The sequence below is a fragment of the Eubalaena glacialis genome, chromosome 2 (genome assembly GCF_028564815.1).
Source record: "Eubalaena glacialis isolate mEubGla1 chromosome 2, mEubGla1.1.hap2.+ XY, whole genome shotgun sequence".
NCBI classification, from domain to species: domain Eukaryota; kingdom Metazoa; phylum Chordata; class Mammalia; order Artiodactyla; family Balaenidae; genus Eubalaena; species Eubalaena glacialis.
This window is the reverse complement of record NC_083717.1, coordinates 106,395,631-106,416,744: the sequence shown is the minus strand read 5'-3', so window position 1 is coordinate 106,416,744 and position 21,114 is coordinate 106,395,631. Positions and strand designations below refer to the sequence as shown.

The 21,114-nt window shown below is 41.5% G+C and overlaps 1 protein-coding gene across 5 annotated transcripts in view; it reads left to right on the top strand.

Moving 5' to 3' along the window:
* Positions 1–21,114, top strand: part of SLC28A2 (solute carrier family 28 member 2) — an 85,882-nt gene that overhangs the window by 49,552 nt on the left and 15,216 nt on the right. For all 5 annotated transcript variants that reach the window (XM_061182183.1, XM_061182184.1, XM_061182182.1 and 2 more), the window contains 12 exons: positions 10,369–10,460; positions 11,555–11,738; positions 13,928–14,069; positions 14,700–14,813; positions 15,167–15,244; positions 15,675–15,755; positions 16,196–16,276; positions 17,965–18,090; positions 18,173–18,303; positions 18,735–18,903; positions 19,147–19,344; positions 19,937–20,018. In XM_061182183.1, the coding sequence (XP_061038166.1) occupies positions 10,369–10,460; positions 11,555–11,738; positions 13,928–14,069; positions 14,700–14,813; positions 15,167–15,244; positions 15,675–15,755; positions 16,196–16,276; positions 17,965–18,090; positions 18,173–18,303; positions 18,735–18,903; positions 19,147–19,344; positions 19,937–20,018 (1,478 nt within the window). The remainder of the gene's footprint in view (positions 1–10,368; positions 10,461–11,554; positions 11,739–13,927; positions 14,070–14,699; positions 14,814–15,166; positions 15,245–15,674; positions 15,756–16,195; positions 16,277–17,964; positions 18,091–18,172; positions 18,304–18,734; positions 18,904–19,146; positions 19,345–19,936; positions 20,019–21,114) is intronic.

The following is a 21,114-nucleotide window of genomic DNA, read 5'->3' as shown; positions in this document are numbered from 1 at the left end:
TATTTCTTCCACTGTTAACTTTCCCAGTCATCCATTAAGAATAGATTGTCTTTTCACTAGTTACGCAATATTACATTCCTCTCATCAATTAAAGTCACCCCATGCCACTGATTTTCTGAAAGTTTTCTTAATGATAAAATTTAGGATTTGGGAAGCATTTATAATTTCATTTGTCACTCTTGGCTCCACAAAACAAAACTAGACAAAATAAAAAGTAAAGGCCCAATTCACAATCAATGAGAATTTAGCTCAGCTGTTTACCCAGATCCTTCCTCTCATCTCTGGATTGCAACTAAATGTAATTTTTAAAGTTGAAATATGTTTGACATATAACATTCTGCAAAGATAAGGTGTACAACATGTTAATTTGATATACTTATATTTGTAATATGATTGCCACTATAGCAATAGCTAGCACCTTTATCATGTTACATAATGATCATTTCTTTTTAGTAGTTGGACTCAAGTTCTAGCCTCTTAGCAAGTTTGATGATTATAATACAATACTGTTATCTATATTCACTATACTGTGTATCAGTTCTCTAGGGCTTATTTACTACTTGTTGAAAGTTTGTACCCTTAACACCATCTGTCCTATCCCCTCACCACCCCATTCCTTGGTAACAACCATTTACTTTCTGTTTTTTTAATGTTTGGCTTTTTTATTTTTAATTTATTTTATTATTATTATATTTTTGGCCATGCCACAAGGTTTGCAGGATCTTAGTTCCCCAGCCAGGGATTGAACCAGAGCCCTGGCAGTGAAAGTGCCAAATCCTAACCACTGGACCACCAGGGAATTCCTGAGTTTGGCTTTTTTATAGATTCCACATATAAGTGAGATCATACAGTACTTGTCTTTCTTTCTCTGACTTACCTCATTTAGCATGATATTCTCAAGGTCCATCCATGTTGTCAAAAATAGCACGATGTCCTTTTTTCTCATGGCTGAATAATATTCCATTGCATATATATATACCACATCTTCTTTATATATTCATCCATTGATGGGCACTTAGATTGTTTCCATATCTTGGCTATTGTGAATAATGTTGCAGTAAACATGAGAGTGCATATATCTCTTTGATACCCTGTTTTCTTTTCCTTTGGGCATATACCAGAATTGGAAATGCTGGGTCATATGGTAGATCTATTTTTAATTTTTTGAGGAAACACCATATTGTTTTCTATAGTGGTTGAACCAATTTATATTCCCACCAACAGTGTATAAGTGTTTCCTTTTCTCCACATCCTGGCCAACACTTGTTATCTCTTGTCTCTTGATGATAGCCATTCAAACAGGTGTGAGGTGATATCTCATTGTGGTTTTGGTTTTTATTTCCCTAATGATTAGTGATGTTGAGCATCTTTTCATGTACTCATTGGCCTTTTGGATATCTTCTTTGGGAAAAATGTCTTTTCAGTTCCTCTGTCCATTTTTAAATTGTATCTTTTGTTGTCATTGTTGTTATTAAGTTGTATGAGTTCTTTATATATTTTGGATATTAACCCCTTATCCAGTATATGGTTTGCAAAAATTTTCTCCCATTACATAGGTTGCCTTTTATTTCATTAATTGTTTCTTTTGTTGTACAGAAGCTTTTGTGTTTTTTAATAATTAATTAATTAATTAATTAATTAATTATTTTATTTTTGGCTGCATTGTGTCTTTGTTGCTGCGCGCGGGCTTCCTCTAGTTGTGGTGAGCGGGGGCTACTCTTCATTGCGGTACGCGGGCTTCTCACTGCAGTGGCTTCTCTTGTTGCGGAGCACAGGCTCTAGGTGCACGGGCTTCAGTAGTTGTGGCACATGGGCTCAGTAGTTGTGGCTCGCGGGCTCTAGAGCTCAGGCTCAGTAGTTGTGGCGCACGGGCTTAGTTGCTCTGCGGCATGTGGGATCTTCCCAGACCAGGGCTGGAACCCATGTCCCCTGCATTGGCAGGCGGATTCTTAACCACTGAGCCACCAGGGAAGTCCCGCTTTTAGGTTTGATATAGTCCCACTTGTTGACTTTTGCTTTTGTTGTTTCTGCTTTCAGTTTCCTATCCATAAGAGTATTGCCAAGACCAATGTCAAGGAGCTTCCTCCCTGTGTTTTCTTCTAGGAGTTTTATGGTATCAGGTCTTATGTTTAAGTTTTTGATTCATTTTGAGTTAATTTTTGTGATTGGTATAAAATAGGGGTCCAGTTTCATTGTTCTTTATGGGTTTATCCAGTTTTCCCAACACCATTTGTTTAAAGAGACTATCTTTTCCCCATTGGGTGTTCTTGGCTCCCTTGTCAAATATTACCTGACTGTATATGTGGGACTTTAAGTCTGGGCTGTCTATTCTATTCCATTGGTCTATGTGTCTTTTTATGCCTGCACCATACTGTTTTTATTACTATAGCTTTGTAGTATAGTTTGAAATCAGGACATTTGATACCTCTGGATTTGTTCTTTTTCTTCAGGATTGCTTCAGCTATTTGAGGTCTTTTGTGGTTCCATACAAATGTTTGGATTGTTTTTTCTATTTCTGTGAAGAATGCCATTGGAGTTTTGATGGGGATTGTATTGAATCTATAGATGGCTTTGGGTTGTATGGACATTTTAACAATATTAATTTTTCTGATCCATAAACACAGATGTCTTCCATTGTTCTTTTTTTTTTTTAAATACCTTTCCTCTTTAATACCCTTTCCTCTTTTTATGCCTTCTTTCAGATTAATTGAAAAAAAATTTTTTTTGGCTGTGCTGCACAGCTTGCAGGATCTCAGTTCCCCAACCAGGAATTGAACCCGGGCCCTTGGCAGTAAAAGCATGGAGTCCTAACCACTGGACCACCAGGGAACTCCCTGAATATTTTTAAATGATTCCATTTTACCTCCTTTATTGGCTTATTAGGTATAACTCTTTGTTTTGCTATATTAGCGGTTGGTTTAGAGTTTGTAGTATATATTTTCTTTCTTTCTTTCTCTCTCTCTCTTTCCTTCCTTCCTTCCTTCTTTCTTTCTTTCCTATGTGGCATGTGGGATCTTAGTTCCCTCACCAGGGATGGAACTGGTGCCCCCTGCAGTGGAACCATGGAGTCTTAACCACTGGAGCACCAGGCAAGTCCCCCGTAGTGTATATTTTCAACTTATCAAGTCTACCTTCAAGTGATATTATACCCCTTGGCATATATTATAAGAAACTTATAATAGTATACTTGGCATATAGTATAAGAACCTTAAAATAGTATACTTCTGTATGTCCTCTTCCAGCCTTTATATTACTCTTGTTTATGTTTATACATTTTACTTTCACATATGTTATAAACCTCATACTACAATATTATTATTTTTGTTTAAACATTAAGTTATCTTCCCATATGTTCCAACTTAAATATACCTGCACCTGCATGAATCCTTATCTTTTCCCCTCCTTATCAGAAGGCCTACTCTCCCTGAGTTTGAAGCCAACCTCTTTATCCATCTTCTTAATGCCACCCTTCTCCATCCCCTTCAACAGGGCCTCTTTCCCCTACCTCTTCAATTATTCCTTCCCTCAATATGTAAATATACTCAAGTTTCTTTCCTCAAAAATCAACCTTATCTCAAACTTGTGATATCTTTTTCCTTCATGGCCAAGTTTTTGGAAACGCGGGATTTCCTTGCTATTTGCATTTTTCTCACCTCCCTATTCAATTTTCAGCCCAGGACAATCTAGTTTTCACCATCACTGCTCTGCTGAAAATCTTTTACTCAAGTGAGCAATGAAAACGTACTTACCAAGTCCAATGTACACACACTTTCACTGGGCATCTGCAGCATGACCCTTCTGACCCTTTCTTTCTGGAAACTCACTTATTGATTTTAATGGCACTATCCCCTCCTCATTCTTCTACCTCTCTGGATGTTCTTTCTTGTCTGTTGTTTTCCAGAGCCTGTCATTTGTCTTCTCTTCTCACTCCTACACTTAATGTCTTGATTCCTAAAGCCACATCTGAAGCCTGAATCTTTGTTCTAAGCTTCTGACCTATATATCTAACCACTTACCAAACACCTTCATCTAGGTGTGACATATACACTTCAAATTAAACATTAAAACCAAATTTCTGTCAGCATAGGTTTGATACTTTTCTACTCAATCAGGCCCTAGTCAGGCTGGGCTCTAGGCACACAAAGATACATAAACTCACATTTCCTCCTCAGGTCTGTTCCTCCTCCTGTCTTTTCTATTTTGGTTCATGTTATCACCCTGACTGAGTCACTCACGGAAGGAACCTCATTTGTCATCCCAGTTTCCCTCCCCTTGATGTTGATCCTCTTTCTCAAACACCTATGCCTTTGTTACAAAGTTTTAAAAGAAGAGATTTTTTAAATCTTCTAAAGTGGAAATGGAAAATAATTTAAAATAATTCAATGCCTTAATGAAAAACTGATTAATGAATTAAAGTGGCCTAATGGAGATCATTCTGGAAAACAATTTCTTGAGGAAAATTCAGCAAGGTTCATATAATTCTGAATAAAATGTTTATAATAAAAACATGAATTTCCTAATGAATTAAGAGATCCTGGCAACAGTCGTCAATGCTAACATCTCAAAAATAGAGACAGCCTGTGCCTCCTGATAAAAGCACGCAACGTCTCTGACACAGTCCTGTACACCTGCCTCCCCCCCCGAAAATGGAATCTGATCAGGTCTCTAACTCTACCTATAATTTATAGGAAATACAGGGGGAAGGAGTAACAGGTTCAATTGTACCACAAGGATGCAATCATCAAAATGCAGCCTGGGGGAAACCTACAGAACAAACAACCTACTTTCCTCAACAAATAAAAGATGGCAGGACATTCAGATGGAAAGACACTTGAAAGAAGCTTCGTCCAACTGCAACATATGGACCTTAAAAAGATCCAGATTCAAAACCCAAACTGTAAGAACAAAACTAACAAAGAACACTTACGAGAAAATCAGGGAAATCTGAACTCTGACTAGATAACTGATATTAAGGAATTAGTGTCATACTGTGATTAAATTGAAAATTAAAAAACAAACAAACAAACACCTATGCCATTCACCTCCTATCAGTCCTCCCCTGCACCTTCAGTTACTTCCATACTCGCCCCTAGCCCATCCCTCACCACCCTCCTCCAGAATGATCTTTCTAAAAAATACATATATACTTATGTTATTACCTTGCTTAAATTCTTCAATGGGTCTCTGCTTTCTACAAGATAAAACTGAAATTCCTAAGCATGATATATAGTCTAGATGACCTGGCTTCTGTCTTCTTTGCATGCTTTCTTCCCACCATCCATCCACATGCTCCCTGCTTCTCAGCGACAGTAAATCATACTGTTCTTTCAAAATGCTTGGCTCACTCAAATATGCTTTTCCTCCTCTAGAGGTAGCCCAGCCCTCTCTTCTAACTCCCTGAAACACATCCCCTTGGCAATCGCCTTCCCCTTTACCTTTAGGATCAGTTCATCTGTCCTCTTCTTTGTGAAAGCTTCTTTGACATTCACAGGCACGGTTACCTGCTCCTTCTCCTCTACTCTCTTTGCAATTATAACTTTGGAATTCTGGAATGTTCCCTCTGGAATTCCAGTCTTTCATGTCTAATTAGAAGCCACATGGAGGAATGGAAAGATCTGGGGTTTAAATCCTAACTTTGCCAGCAGGCTTACTTTCCTTGCCTGTGAATATAATATTAACCTTGTGGTTTTAGGGGAGGATGATTGATGAGGTCTTGCGGTACCTGGTAAAAAGTACTTACTAAATAGTATCTGGTTTTTCTTTCCTTTAGAGGCAATTTTTTGAAAAAGTGGTCCATATATACTCACACTCACTCAGTCCCCTGCAATTCCATTTTCATCCAGTCACTCTCCTGTAAATGGCTCTTTCAAACAGAACCAGTCACCTGTTCACGGCCATCTTCTCATCTGCTACGCTACCTGATCTTACACATCACTGAATGTTGTTGACCTCTCCTCCTTTTTTTAAAAAAATTATTATTATTATTTTTTAAAATTTATTTATTTTTGGCTACATTGGGTCTTTGTTGCTGCCCACAGGCTTTCTCTAGTTATGGCGAGCGGGGGCTACTCTTCGTTGCGGTGCGCGGGCTTCTCATTGTGGTGGCTTCTCTTGCTGCGGAGCGTGGGATCTAGGCACACGGGCTTCAGTAGTTGTGGCACATGGGCTTAGTTGCTCCGCGGCATGTGGGATCTTCCCGGACCAGGGGTCGAACCCGTGTTCCCTGCATTGGCAGGCGGATTCTTAACCACTGCGCCACCAGGGAAGCCCTCTCCTTCTTAAAGATCATTTCTCTTTTTCACTTTTCCTCCTAGCTCTCCAACTGCTCCTACTAAGTCTTTTGTTTCTTCTGGCTGCCCTATCAGAGCAACTGTTCTAACTTCCTGGGAGGATGATGGTAAGCCTGGCAGGGACGGATGGGGATGGCAAGATAGGTGGGTGGGTGTGAACTGCACAAGTTACTGGGAGAGAGGTCTGGAAGGGCATCTTGGGCTGGACTAAGTTGCATGTCAATGCACGTCTTGAGTGAAGAACTTTAGGCAGCCCATCCTTGCTGGGAACTCCTCCCCCCAACCCCTCCAGTTTTTGTTTTTGTTTTTTTTTCTCTTTAGGGCCTCAGCCTGAATTCAACAGCTAAATGAGCCAGAGCTCCTTTGTCCTCAAATTCCTATTGAAATCGTTAAAAGAAGATGTAAATAGGGACAAATTGTATCAGCATAGGAACTACATGATGAGCATTAATCATATACTAGAAACTAGAGAAAGTTTTGCTAAAAATGGAACTAAAGGGCTGGCCTGCAAAGGCCATTGGGGAAAGAGTCATGACTCTCCCTAATGAGAGAGAGCCTTACCTGGGGAGACTCTACTGTTTTTCAGAATACCCGCTACCTCTAACCTGGAGGAATAAGAGTTCTGGAAGGAAGAAGTTGAGGCTGGGTAGAAGGGCCAGTTGGAAAACCCACTAACTAGGTCCCTCTTGTTTTTGTGGATCTTTGAATCTCTACTTTTAGTGTGAAGAAGATCTGACTTTTTATTGCACATCAAGCAGAGATTTGGGTCCTGTGTGGAGAGGGGGTTCTTTTCCAAGGCAACACATCCATCACAACTCAGCAGTTAAGCACCCGGCTGTGTTCTGGTTTAGGTTCCCTTCTCACTCTACCTGGGCTGATGGTTCTCAGAACTGGTCATCCCCCGGTGCACAGAGCCTCTGACTCCAATGTAGCTTTGCTGGCCTCCATCTGATAGACTTTTCTCTTGCCTTCCCTGGTTTTCCAACTCCTTTTTGGCATTCCACTTTGGTTTATTAATAAGCTTTTTGCTTCTCAATCACCATTCTCCCTTGGACACTTTTTGTAACTGTTCTTGAGCTCCTCTACAACACTATCCAGCAACCCTTGCCCATCCAGTTTTAAACCAGTTTTATACACACCTTTGAATCTGGCAAAGTGGTACCCAGTACAGTACCCACTGACCAGTTCTTCTTATGCTATCATCAAATGAAAACTTTGGACACCTTGAAAAGATTCTGGTCACTTCTACCTGGAGACCCTTGCCCTTTACTCAGACCGTCATTTGGTACTGGGTTGACTCATTTTCTTTCTTCTAGTTCTTACTTCAAGCCAGGGCCAGCAAGGATTCACCCAGGACCCCACTGTCAACAGTCACAGGAGATGGATTTTTTGAAAGCTATCTACGCCTTCCATTCTAACTGCTAAAAGATAGTACCCCAGACCCTGGGAATTTCCATAGCTTTGTCTCCCTTAGTTGGGGGAGTTTCCACAACTTGTGGAAAGGGTCACTGAGAAAATGCACGAACACCCTTGCTGCTAGGCCTGACCTATAGTGACCACTAATGCTATGTTCAGCTAGCGCAACCTATCATCCTTACCCTACTCTTTTGCATGCTGTCACTTGAGGCTGCAGGCAGTAAGCCTGTAAGTGAGAGCGTTACTATTAGTCCATATCTGGAAAGCCTTCCACACACATACCTGGAGAATTTATGAGTGGGTACAGACATCACAGCAAGTTATGGACAAGGTATCAAGTGTCACCATCTACCAGACAGATTTTTTTTTTGTCAATTCAGCTTCTGAGTATAACATAGTTACTAACTCTCAAACTGAACCATTATGTAAAGAGCTTGGTTGTATTAGCAAGATCCTAGGCCAGGCAGGATGTCAGGACCATGAACACCTGTGCACATACCTCTATGCACTGCTTCTCAGTTGGTTTAAAAGGGTCTGAGAACATATATTCTCGTTTCCTTGGAATGTCCTGTATGATTTTTTTTTTAATTTTAATTTTTTAAAGCAGAGGTCCAGTTGTAAATTGATATGCTAGGATCAGGTTGTTCATGGGTTTTGCAGAAATGAGTGTTCTTCACTGACTTCTGATAGTACCCACTGATCTTTAGTTCCCAGGGAATGGTTGAATGTGGTCATGAGGTAATGGCAGAAATCTTTTCTAGGTATGTGGTTTATATTTATCCTGGACTAGTGAGTGTCCCCTCTAATTTTGCAATGGCTTTGCTGAACTGGCATTTGATTAGGTATGATTTTAAATCAGCTTCACCTAATAGATCAGTTTGGGTCCTAACAGGAACAGATGGAATACTTAAGTTAGGATAATTAGAGAAGGGTTTATTTACAGAGGAGGTTTATTTACAGAGAGACCATTACAGGGATGTGTGCAAGATGTAGTGGAATCACAAGAAACAATAGTGCAAGAACCTGAGGCTAGAAGCAATGAACAGTTACTATTCCTAGGCAAGGGACAAGATATAAGAGAACCCAGAAGGAGAGTCAGATAAAGAAGACTTCAATATGCTGGCCTCAGTCTTTTCATACACTCTGATCTCCTTTTGGGTCCTCTTGGTAGAACCCAACTAGATAATCCAGAGGGTTATGTAATCCCACTGATGCAGTCCACATGGGTTAGAATCCCAGGGCACAGAGTAAGATGGAGAGTGGATCTGGAGGAGCAAACCAAAGATATCTGGCACACATGGGAAGTCTAGGATTGAAATTACATTAGTTCCTTGATATACTTTGCAAATGATATTCAAAAGATATTGACATCCTTCAGGTACACTGACACCTCTAAGCAATGCTTTTTACTCACTACTTTCTCTATTAAGCATGGAAAGGTAGCAGAGTTCTTGAGATCCTAAAGTGTCCTCTTGAATTGATAAGTCAGGTGGTGATAAAGAATGTTTTCTCCTTTCTCGGATCACCTATATCTGATAATACACACTCTACTCAACTAACACAGGGTTGGACTCCCTGAAGAAAGAAGAAATAAGGAGAAGGAGAGAGGAGTGAAAAGGAAGGCTTTGTATAAAGAAGAGGGAGTGTGTTAGATGGGAGAGGTAGCAATGGAGAAAGAGCCATGGAAATCTGTGAGCTAAGTCCCCAGGGCATTTGGAGCTAGTGCTTGGTCCCAGCCCTGGCTAAGCTGTCCTGCCTCAGCATCATGGCCAACTGGGACCTACTTGCTGGGCTCCTCTTCTTTGGAGCTTCTAAGAGTTTGGAAATTAGAGCTTTTTGTTCATATGACTTCAGTGTGCTGAGGACATTTAAAAGTGGCAGAGACAGGTGAGCCTGGGGCCTAGGTAAGATGCAGCAAAGGAAGATGGTTAAGAGCTCAGATTCTGAAGCCAGACTGCCTGAGTTTACATTCTGTCTATGCTCCTTACAACTTCCATGACCTTGGGAAAGGTACTTCTCTGTTTTCCAGTTTCCACATCTGTAAAATGGGAATGATAATAGTAGCCACCTCAAGAGTTCTTATTAGTAGTCAATGAGTTAGTACTTTTAAACTTCTTAGAAAGAGTTCAGCACTATAGAAAGCACTATAGAAATGTTTGATAAATTAAACTTGAAAAGTTCTGCTTGCTGGGTACCTTCTCTCAGGCCCTCTCACCCAGGGATTCTTGAGGGTGGTAGTGTTTTCCATCCAGTCTGTCAATGCATATCTGATTGACTGTTCAGGGTTATGGGTTTATGTGATTTTTATTTTCTCTCAGAAGAATAGGCCCTTTTCTGCATCTGGGAGCTGAGCAATCCCTCGTCCCTAGGGAACAGGAAGGAGTAGGTCCCGGTAGTCTCTCCCTGATGTGACCAGTGTTCCCTTCTGTGGTAGGAAATTACTGACGATATTGCTAGTCCAGGCTGGGTAGGAGTGTTCTGACCTGCTGCCCATTGACAAGGTTGACCTGGCCTTTTTGGCATCGCTAGAACACTACCTAACTTCCCCAGGATGAATTTCATTAAGAGAAAACTCTTCCTCAGGCCAGGCAATCTAAGTTCTGGGAATTGATATAAATGGGATGGAATAATTTTTGGATCTTAACTTTTGGATTCTCATCAGGAGGAACCTACAGCCTTTCACCAGGGCAAGAAGTTTCTGTAAGACACATGCTGGCTTGTTCAAGAAGATCCTGCTGAGCCTCTTGTGTTTGGGTAAGGTATTGAGGATCCACGGAAGTGAGAGACACAGTCGTTTTAGAAATGTGACCTTGTGTCAAGGCTATTACTAGATGGAAAGCAACTTTATTCACAAGTTGATCTAAAGGGCTATGTGATGTATAGATCTTAATTACTTGTAGGTGAGCTGTAATTTATAGAGTTTCACTTCTAGGAATAAGTAAGTAAGTTGCACTTCTGAGAATAAGCTATTTTTCAAAATGTACTATTTGATAGACTTAAATATGTCAGAGAATCTGGGCTTGTCTCTTTTTTAGTATCTTGATTAGATGAGGGGCATGGTTCTTGAAGTCTGTGAAAGAAGCCTATAGTATGTTACTTATTTGCTGGTTTACTGGTGAGATCAATGATATAAAATATTTTTAAAAGATAGCAAACCTCTTGGGAATTCCCTGGCGGTCCAGTGGTTAGGACTCAGTGCTTTCAATGTTGGGGCCTGGGTTCGATCCCTGATTGGGGAACTAAGATCCTGCAAGCCGCGGGGCATGACCAAAAAAAAAAAAAAAAAATAGATAGCAAACCTTTATTTAAAATATACCGTCAGTGACGTATGGGACTTTGATGTGAATATTAGAGGCAGCTGGGGTAGTGAGAACACAAATTATATTTTGGGGTGAGTCAAGGCGCCATGGAATGAGAACCATATGGCTGTACCTCCTAGTAGTAGCCTTGCTTCCATGGCTCTGCTGAAGAGGAAAGGTTAAAATGACTGGGGTTGTAAAGTTTTGAGAAAAGATGACTTTTTAAGAGTATAAAGGTGGGTGCTGATCAAATCCACTTCCAGGGATAGAAAGAGAATATCAGATAAAATAGAAGGGAATGAGATTTTATCAGGGACAAGTGAAAATATGCAACATTCAAACTAAGTTGTTTCCTCCTTGGGATCCCCCAAGAAAACAGTTAGCCATCTATCCCGCCCTTGAGAATTGCAGCTCAGTCTGACAGGGCTGGGTGGTAAGGTCGCTGGAGGGTTTTACCTGCCTTAAGTCCCAGACATTCATGACTAAATCTTCATTTGGTCCTAGGGGGCTCTGCCTTGCTGATCCTTACTCTGTACTTTCTCTTTTTAGCTTATGCTGCCTACTTCCTGGCAGCTTGCATCTTGAATTTCCATAGGGCACTGGCCTTGTTCGTCCTCACCTGTTTGGTGCTTTTAGTCCTGGTTCACCGCTTTCTGAAAAGGTTCTTTGGTGAAAAATTAACGAGATGTCTGAAGCCCCTTGAAAACTCCTGCCTGAAGCTTTGGATGAAGCGGTAAGATAAGAATCTCAATATCCCTCATCCCACAACTTGTCTTAAACCCCAGCCCATTACCCTTTTCCTCCTTTGACGGTTCCTGAGCTGTCTCTCAGACCCTCCCCTATACTTTACAAAACCAAGGCTCATACGGTATTTGTTTTTCTCTTTCTGACTTACTTCACTCTGTATGACAGACTCTAGGTCCATCCACCTCACTACAAATAACTCAATTTCGTTTCTTTTTATGGCTGAGTAATATTCCATTGTATATATGTGCCACATCTTCTTTATCCATTCATCTGTTGATGGACACTTAGGTTGCTTCCATGTCCTGGCTATTGTAAATAGAGCTGGAATCTAAAAAAAAAAAAAAAATAATAATGGTCATGAAGAACCTAGGGGCAAGACGGGAATAAAGACGCAGACCTACTAGAGAATGGACTTGAGGACACGGGGAGGGGGAAGAGTAAGCTGGGACAAAGTGAGAGAGTGGCATGGACATATATACACTACCAAATGTAAAATAGATAGCTAGTGGGAAGCCGCTGAATAACACAGGGAGATCAGCTCGGTGCTTTGTGACCACCTAGAGGGGTGGGATAGGGAGGGTGGGAGGGAGGGAGATGCAAGAGGGAAGAGATATGGGGATATATGTATATGTATAACTGATTCACTTTGTTATAAAGCAGAAACTAACACACCATTGTAAAGCAATTATACTCCAATAAAGATGTTAAAAAAAAAACACAAAAAAAACCAAGGCTCAGCGAGCAAATAGCAATGGGCCTCTGAGCACTGAACTTAGTCCAGTTTCTTATAGCCTCATGTCTCAATATTGCTAGGGGGCCGGAGGGGTTTCATTTCAGAGAAGAGTTTCAGTCTGTTTATTGTCAGGGCTGGTATCAGAAATGAGAAAAACCATACTCCTCTTCAATGAAGAAATCAAGGCAAAGAGGCTTATAGCAGCATTAAACTATCAAATTGATTTGGTGGTCATGTGTTTCTCCCTTAGTTCCCGGATACTTTTTGTGCTTTTTTTCCCTCTAGTCCTCCAGACTTGCTGCACCCACTGGTGTCTTATAATTCCCTAGAGTTTAAGGAGCAAACTAACTGTTCAGTGTATACTGAGCTGGATGCTACAGCAGCCGCACCTCATCTAACTAACTGTGGCATGCACGTGTCCTTTGATCACACGCCTGGGGTGAGAGGATAACTTGCAGACTCTCTATATGTTCCACTTTTATGCCTTTTGTCCAATGGATGCATGGATAATAGCTGTTCAGGATGTTTGCAACAGCAATCATTTGGAGAAACACACCAGACTACAGCCTAAGTTTTGGATCATTGATTTATTTGACACTGGAGAGATAGAGCGAAAGGACTTTCTTCATTAACAGGATGGATTCTGGAAGCCAGATTTATTTATTTATTTATTTATTTTTTATGTTACTTTATTTTTTTAATTTTATTTTTAAATTTTTTATACAGCACGTTCTTATTAGTTATCCATGGAAGCCAGATATAATTCACTTTGAGTTCACAGTGAGAACAGCTCCAAAATTCAACCCTGACCTGTGATCCCTTCTGTCGTCGTCATCGTTGTTCCTACGGCATCTCAACGGACAATGTGCTATTTTTGTTTTCTTTTCTTTTCATATGTGATTCACCTTCTAATTCTTCTCCCTTGAACTGAAATGACTCCAACACTCAGACATGAGGAGACTAGTTTATGTATTGATCAAGCATGTTTGGTACATCAAGGGGCCACAGGGCACTAAGTAGTTGATTTGTGGCTTAGCCTTTACTCTTGCCCTTGGAGTGGTTGGAAATTGGGTGGAGTTCCATGGGAGGACTTTTCCTCCTTCTTTTAAAAATATTTTGGTTATGCATTAGAACATTCTTAAAGAATAAGTCTTTATATCACATCTTACTGGTATGATAACTTGAAGAAAAGGAGGTCATGAGATTTATGTCCTCAGATTGGACTCTTTCAGCTTCATTCTGTGAGTAAAAGAGTTGAGGGGAGGGAAGAGGTGGTAACTGGGAAACCACCAGATGAATGATTCTAAAGATATGTCTCTGTGTCTAATCTATTGAGTTGTTTCATTTATCCTTGTGGTGAATTTCTATTTTTTAGAGGTAAAGTTAATGATTTCTTATTCACCCACTGATTTGATGACATGGTCTTGAAATTCCCTCTCCAGTGTGTTCGCGGGAGTCTTCTTGGTTGGCCTTATCCTGTGGCTGGTTCTAGACACAGCCCAAAGGCCAGAGCAGCTGATCTCCTTCGCAGGAATCTGCATGTTCACCCTCATCCTCTTTGCCTGCTCCAAACACCACAGTGCAGTGAGTTTTGGGTATTGCAGGGTGGGCATAGTAATACCTAGCCAAGGACCATGTGTTACTAATTACAAAGTGCATGAGCCAAGTATTGATTACAAAGGCATAGAACTAAGTTCTTAACAATCTCTGGAATTTGCCCCTTTGACAATTTTGCTCCTAAGTGAAGTTTAAAGTTCTCACAGGCCCTAGACCATTTATTTTCAAACTGTAGGTTGTGACCCATTAGTGAGCCTTGATATCGATTTTGTGGATCCAGGCCCGTGTTAAAGAAAAAACAAGCAAAACAAAAAATAAAGAAGGAAAGAAAGAAAATAGAATACAATAGAGAATCAGCTTGCATTGTACATAGTAATATTAATGTATTCGTTTATGATGCTTTTATATGTATGTGTGCATGTGTCTGTGTGTGAGGTCTAACCTGTAGACATAGTTTTGAAAACCACATAGACATATGTGGCTCTTTATATACTGCTGCCCTATTTCCCCCTGCTCCCTGTTCCATCTTACCCCAGATTTACTGTTAACATGCTAGGTTGGTTCCAGAGTACACGTACCCATGTTTAAAACCCCAGCCAGGTAATGAACAAGTTGGGTTTAGAGCTCACATTAGAATAACGTTCTTATTGGTCCCAGGTGTCCTGGAGGGCAGTGCTTTGGGGCCTAGGTCTTCAGTTTGTCTTTGGGATCTTGGTCATCAGAACTGATCCTGGATTTAATGCATTTCAATGGCTGGGAAACCAGATTCAGGTATGAGAAATTGAATATGAGAGCTCTGCTCTTTTAGAACCCTAGAGAAAGGAGACTGGGGGAAAGCATTAGGAGATCAGGCTGTGTCTTGTTAGTGATGGTGGTGGGTGATCTGGTGGGAAAGAAGAGAGTATACTGGGGTACAACTAAGCATACAAATAAAGAGAACGGAACTGCTGAGTCCTCTGTCATTCAGTGAGTAGCTCATAGTGACTTAGGCTGCTTCCCATGCTGTCAAAGGGAGGCCAACCTCAGTAGCAGCAGTAGGTCCTCATCATACATGAGGCTGATCCTATCTTCCCTGTGTCCTTTCTGGCTTCACTCTTGTTCTGTCTCTCTTTTTTTTCTTTCAGATTTTCCTCAACTATACTGTGGCTGGCTCCAGTTTTGTTTTTGGGGATATGCTGGTCAAGGATATCTTCGCTTTTCAGGTCATATGTTTCATGAGCAAGAATGAGCGTCAGTGGCAGTGAGGGTGAGGGGGATAAAGCGAGATGATGAAGATGTGAGTCCAAGAGATCAGCCAGTCTGTATACCAATTTGACCCTAAGAAGAGGATTTGATCTTATCCATATAGGAAGCAGCATTAATCTCTTGCCCTTTGAGCATTGTCATACTGAAATTGGAATGAAATAGGGGTGGGAGAAGAAGGCTCTATTATTGCAAATAATAGCTTTGCAATACATTTAAAATTTACTCCTAGACTAGCTTGTGTTTAAATATCCAGAGTATCTATTCTGTATCAGCTGTGCTTGGGATGCTAAGAACTTAACTTAGAGACCTGAAACACTGTCTTCTTATGGCACACAGTTGCACATTCAGTGTAGTATCTCACTGGTTGCCCCATCATTCTCATTATAGGCCTTACCGATCATCCTTTTCTTTGGATGTGTGATGTCCATTCTTTACTACCTGGGCTTTGTGCAGTGGGTAGTTCAGAAGGTGAGTCATTCTCCTGCACGGTCAGGAGGTGGGCCTTTGTTTTGTGATCTATCAAGAGGCATGAAGATGGCACTTACTTTGGGAAAAAATGATCATATGTCAGATCTAGAGCATTAGAACCAATGTGAAAAGCAAACTCTTTCAAGTGTGCCTGATATCAGATGGTCAGGACCAGGCCCTAGGCAGGCTGAGGGGCAGAGCAGGGAGAAAAAATGGGCTGAACTGCCATTTCATACTGAGTTTTAATCTACTTTTTCTGGAAGCCAAGAGTCCTGAGTTCTGGTCCAGGCTCTGTTTGTAACTTGGTTTGTGGTCTCGGCCTTGTCCCTCTTCTTCTCTAGGCCTTAGTTTCCTTACCAACATAATGGAGGAGGGGTTTTGATGGATACACCCCAAGATTTCTGCTAATGTTAATGGTTTGGATCTTTGTATCCCTTTAGATTGCCTGGTTTTTGCAAATCACCATGGGCACCACTGCCACAGAGACCCTGGCTGTGGCAGGAAACATCTTTGTGGGTATGGTAAGCACCCTGAGACCTTCTGATCTTTTCTCTGGGGAACAGAGAGTATGGCAGAAAACAGTTTGAGAAATGTATGCTTTCCTTTTGAAAAGTCAAATAGATGAAGACTGTATGGGCAGCCAGTCACTCTGATGAAAGAAAACTTGGAACTCAGCTCATTGCTTTCACTTTTCATACCTAATAATACTTATTTGGGTGTATGTAATGGGGACATACTTAACCACAGATCCAACTTCTTACACAGGAATTTAGGGAAATGGCCTGGTCCAAGTCATCCCCCTTCAGGGGCTATGAAAGATGTTTCCTCCATATTCTGGTTTCTTCCTGTGACCTTTGTTTTCCAGGGTCTCTAAGGAGACAATAGCTTGCCTTGCTCAGGGCTAACACCAAAGCTTGTCCCCATAATACTTGTTTGATACATTTGTCTGTATGGAGTAGGTGTTCAATATATGCTACTGACTGATCAACTCAATGTTAGGGACAATGGCTTGTCAAACTGACAAGGAATTAGTATTGAGGTCTTTCTCTCCTAAGGCCCTAGGCTGATTAATGGTATTTGAAGTGTTCTCAGAATACTTCTGTACACTTCTACCATAGCATGATGCATTTTACTGAACTTCTCCATAATCAGCTTAGTTTCCTCTGCTAGACTATAAAGTCCTAAGAGTAGGAACTTTGCCTTATTCATAGGAATGTCCCTAGCATATCATATAGCACTAGGCACATAGTTGTCACTCATTAAATAATAAGTATTTCTTAGGTCAATGCAAGATATATATTTTTTAAATTAATTAATTAATTAATTAATTTTTGGCTGTGTTGGGTCTTCGTTTCTGCGCGAGGGCTTTCTCTAATTGTGGCAAGTGGGAGCCACTCTTCATCGCGGTGCGCGGGCCTCTCACTATCGCGGCCTCTCCTGTTGCGGAGCACAGGCTCCAGATGAGCAGGCTCAGTAGTTGTGGCTCACGGGCGTAGTTGCTCCGTGGCATGTGGGATCTTCCCAGACCAGGGCTCGAACCCGTGTCCCCTGCATTGGCAGGCAGATTCTCAACCACTGCGCCACCAGGGAAGCCCCAATGCTAGATATATTTTACATAATTGGGTCTTCATAATTTCATACCATTTTCACAAACATTATTTCTTTTGATTCTTTCATCAACATTGGGCTTCAGTCATCTATTTGCAATTCATTTAATGAGTACCTTTTAAGCAATTAATATGTACTCAGTAAGTACACTATACTAAAGTCATTCACTAAGTATATAGTTTTTGTTTGTTTGTTTGGGCCATGCCACGTGGCTTGTGGGATCCTAGTTCCCCAACCAAGGATCGAATCCCGGACCTTGGCAGTGAAAGCGTGGAGTCCCAACCACTGTACCACCAGGGAATTCCCAAGTATATAGTTTTAGACATTGAGAACATACAAAAGAAATATACCGTTTGTCTTCTATAGCAGTCTAAATTTTAAATAGATGAGACAAACTGATATGAAAACACATGAGAAGAGTGCTAGCCAGGATATGATTAGGTGCCAGAGTGGGTGAGCCAGACACTGGGAGAGCCTAAGAGCAGAGCTTAGTTTTGGAAGAGCACCCACACTGGAGGGATGTGTGCCCGGAGCTGGGGCGGGCACTCTGGGATGGGGAGCTGCACCTTCTTGAATCTGACTCTCTTCTCCTTTTTTATAGACAGAGGCACCTCTGCTCATCCGTCCATACCTTGCAGACATGACGCTTTCAGAAGTCCATGCAGTGATGACTGGAGGGTTTGCCACCATCTCAGGCACTGTCTTGGGAGCCTTCATATCCTTTGGCGTAAGCATAGTCTGTTTGATCACTCCTGGGTGAGCCCAAGTCTGGGTTCTGTAGATGCTCATTCCTAAGTCTGGCCTTACAGATTGACGCGTCATCCTTGATTTCTGCCTCTGTGATGGCTGCCCCTTCTGCTCTTGCTTTGTCAAAGCTGGTATATCCAGAAGTGGAGGAGTCCAAGTTCAAGAATAAAGAGGGGGTAAAATTGCCCTGTGGGTGAGTCCAATGAGGCATATAATTTGGGAGATGGTGAGGTCAGGTGCAGATTCAAGAGTGGTGCTATGGTGGCAGAGGCTTCAAGTCTCCTGGAGAAGGAATAATATGATTCCATATCCCCTCTTGTCTACCTCTGCCTTTAGCTAATCATGTTGATTTTTTTCTTTTGTTTAACCCTCCCACCTGCCTCTCTCTTCTGCATGCCATTATCCTCTGTCCTTTGTGTCAGTACCATTTCATGGTGATTAAATCTGATACTGCTTCAGTGTAATTTCCACAAAAAGGGTCACTAGGAACCCCCATCACCTCTCAAGCTGTTCTTGCACTCTCCTGTTGCACTCCTGCACTGCTGGGACACTGGGACAGCTCTTCTCTGAGGAGCCGAGATTACTCTATACACCGTATTCTTCCCCTATGCCCAATAACCACAGGAAGGAGAAGAGTGTTCTGGAAGCTGCCAGCAATGGAGCCACAGATGCCATAGGCCTTGCTGCTAACGTAGCAGCCAACCTGATTGCCTTTTTGGCCGTGTTGGCCTTCATCAACGCTGCCCTCTCCTGGCTAGGGGAACTGGTAGACATACAGGGGCTCACTTTTCAGGTAAAGGATTCCATTTTTTTTTTTTTTTTTTTTTTTTTTTTTTTTTTTTTTTTTTTTTTTTTTTTTTTAAGGATTCCATTTGTTGGGCTGTCCCTCTAGGGTGTGTTTAAGTAGTCCTTGAATTGTGCATGTCCTCCTGACCCACAGTGCACTGAGGGAGCGTGGAGAGGAGAAGGGTGGAGGAGACTGAGTCAAGGCTCCAGAGAAGTCTTTGTCTCCTGACTGTCTCTTTCTCTCACCCAGGTCATCTGCTCCTATATCCTAAGGCCCGTGGTTTTCATGATGGGTGTCGAGTGGGCAGACTGTCCGATGGTGGCTGAGATGGTGGGGATCAAGTTCTTCACGAATGAGTTTGTGGCCTATCAGCAACTGTCTCAGTACAAAAACAAACGTCTCTCTGGAGTGGAAGAGTGGATTGGAGGCGAGAAACAGTGGATTTCTGTAAGTGACAATCTAGAAAAGCATAAACAGTCCAGGCAGACAAAAAGTGTTACACTAAAGTTTAACACGCACAGATCCCTTTCCAGGGTCCCAGGCCTGACCACAAAGCAAGAGTAACAGTATGCTTAGCTTCGGTGCCTGAGCTGCCCTGAGGTCTGTGTGCTAGTCCCCTACACTCTGACCCAACTTCTCTCTAGAATGTAATTACTGAGCCTTTACAGTTGGGGCAGTCCAAGGAGGATACTATTGCTGATAGTCTAAGGTCTCCTTCTTCATTTATAAGTTTATATTGCTATAAACTGAGCTCCTTTTTTCTCTCCCTCTATCTCTTTTCTCTCAATCATCCTCATTCCTAGGCCTTCTTCTAATTCATAGGCTTCAACAAGAAGAGCATTGGGTAAAGAGGCCATGGTGGTTCCATATCATTATCCCTATAATAACTCATGAAGCAATTATTTTCTGAGCATCCTTTCCATATTCCTTAGAGTAGCACACACAAGATTGGGGGTTCTAAGTACTCTGGAACGTCTATCATGATTATACGACTGCACACATAGGACTGAGTTTACTAATTTATTTTTGTTTTCCCTAGGTGAGAGCTGAAATCATTACAACATTTTCACTCTGTGGATTTGCCAATCTTAGTTCCATAGGAATCACACTGGGAGGCTTGAGTGAGTTAATTCATTTTCCCAGCTACCCAATATGCCAGCCAGTTCCCAGCATCTGTAGTGGGCAGTCCTGGTGCTTCAGTATGAGTTGAGACCAGATAGAGAAGCTGATGTGAAATGGGCCTCTCAGGTGGCAGTTAATTTGGAGTTAAGGTAATCATGCTACCTGGCTATGCATGAAGCCCAGGCTGGGTTTGCAATCTCAACTTCTGTCATTTTTTTCCCTTTCAAATGGAGGCCCAAAAGACCAATTTTATTTTTATTTTCCCTATGAGGAAGACTATAATGATATTATTTTTATTTTGCCATTAAATGGACATAGTGCGTATATAAGTAAAGGTATTTTGTTTTTTATTCAGTAGTGAAGGTATTTTCTGAAATTATGCTGCTCACCAGTTGACTTCACAGAATTAGGCATTGCACAAGGAATCAAAGGACAAATAAAAGCAGCAGACACATAAGGCAGATAGATAATTAGAGCAAGTGGTGTGAAGTGTTGGATTAAAAGCTACAAGTCACCAGGTGTGGGAGGAGTGAGTATGTGAAGCATACATAGATACAATTAGATTGCTGAAAATCTTGCTGAATGGTGATGGCTGGAGGAAATAATATGAGGAAAATGGAATTGTCCTTGAAGGCAGGGGATTCCAAGAGTTTGGAAGATCCAAGTGAGAAATAAAGTGTAAGAAAAATACAGCTCAGTGTGTCCATTTTTTATGGCACTCATATTCTGGGCTAGAATCATTAAGTTGATTTACTTGGTAGCTGATCGAACAATTTAAAGGTGAAACAAGTTCCTTTCAGTTTATCTTTTCCCCTTCTGTTAAACACTTATCTGTATTCTAATTCTTTTTAAAAAAATATTTATTTTTGGCTGTGTTGGGTCTTTGTTGCCGCGCACGGGCTTTCTCTAGTTGCAGTGAGCGGGGGCTACTCTTCGCTGTGGTGCGCGGGCTTCTCCTTTTGGTGGCTTCTCTTTGTTGCGGAGCATGGGCTGTAGGCACCCGGGCTTCAGTAGTTGTGGCTCGCAGGCTCTAGAGCGCAGGTTCAGTAGTTGTGGTGCACAGGCTTAGTTGCTCCGCGACATGTGGGATCTTCC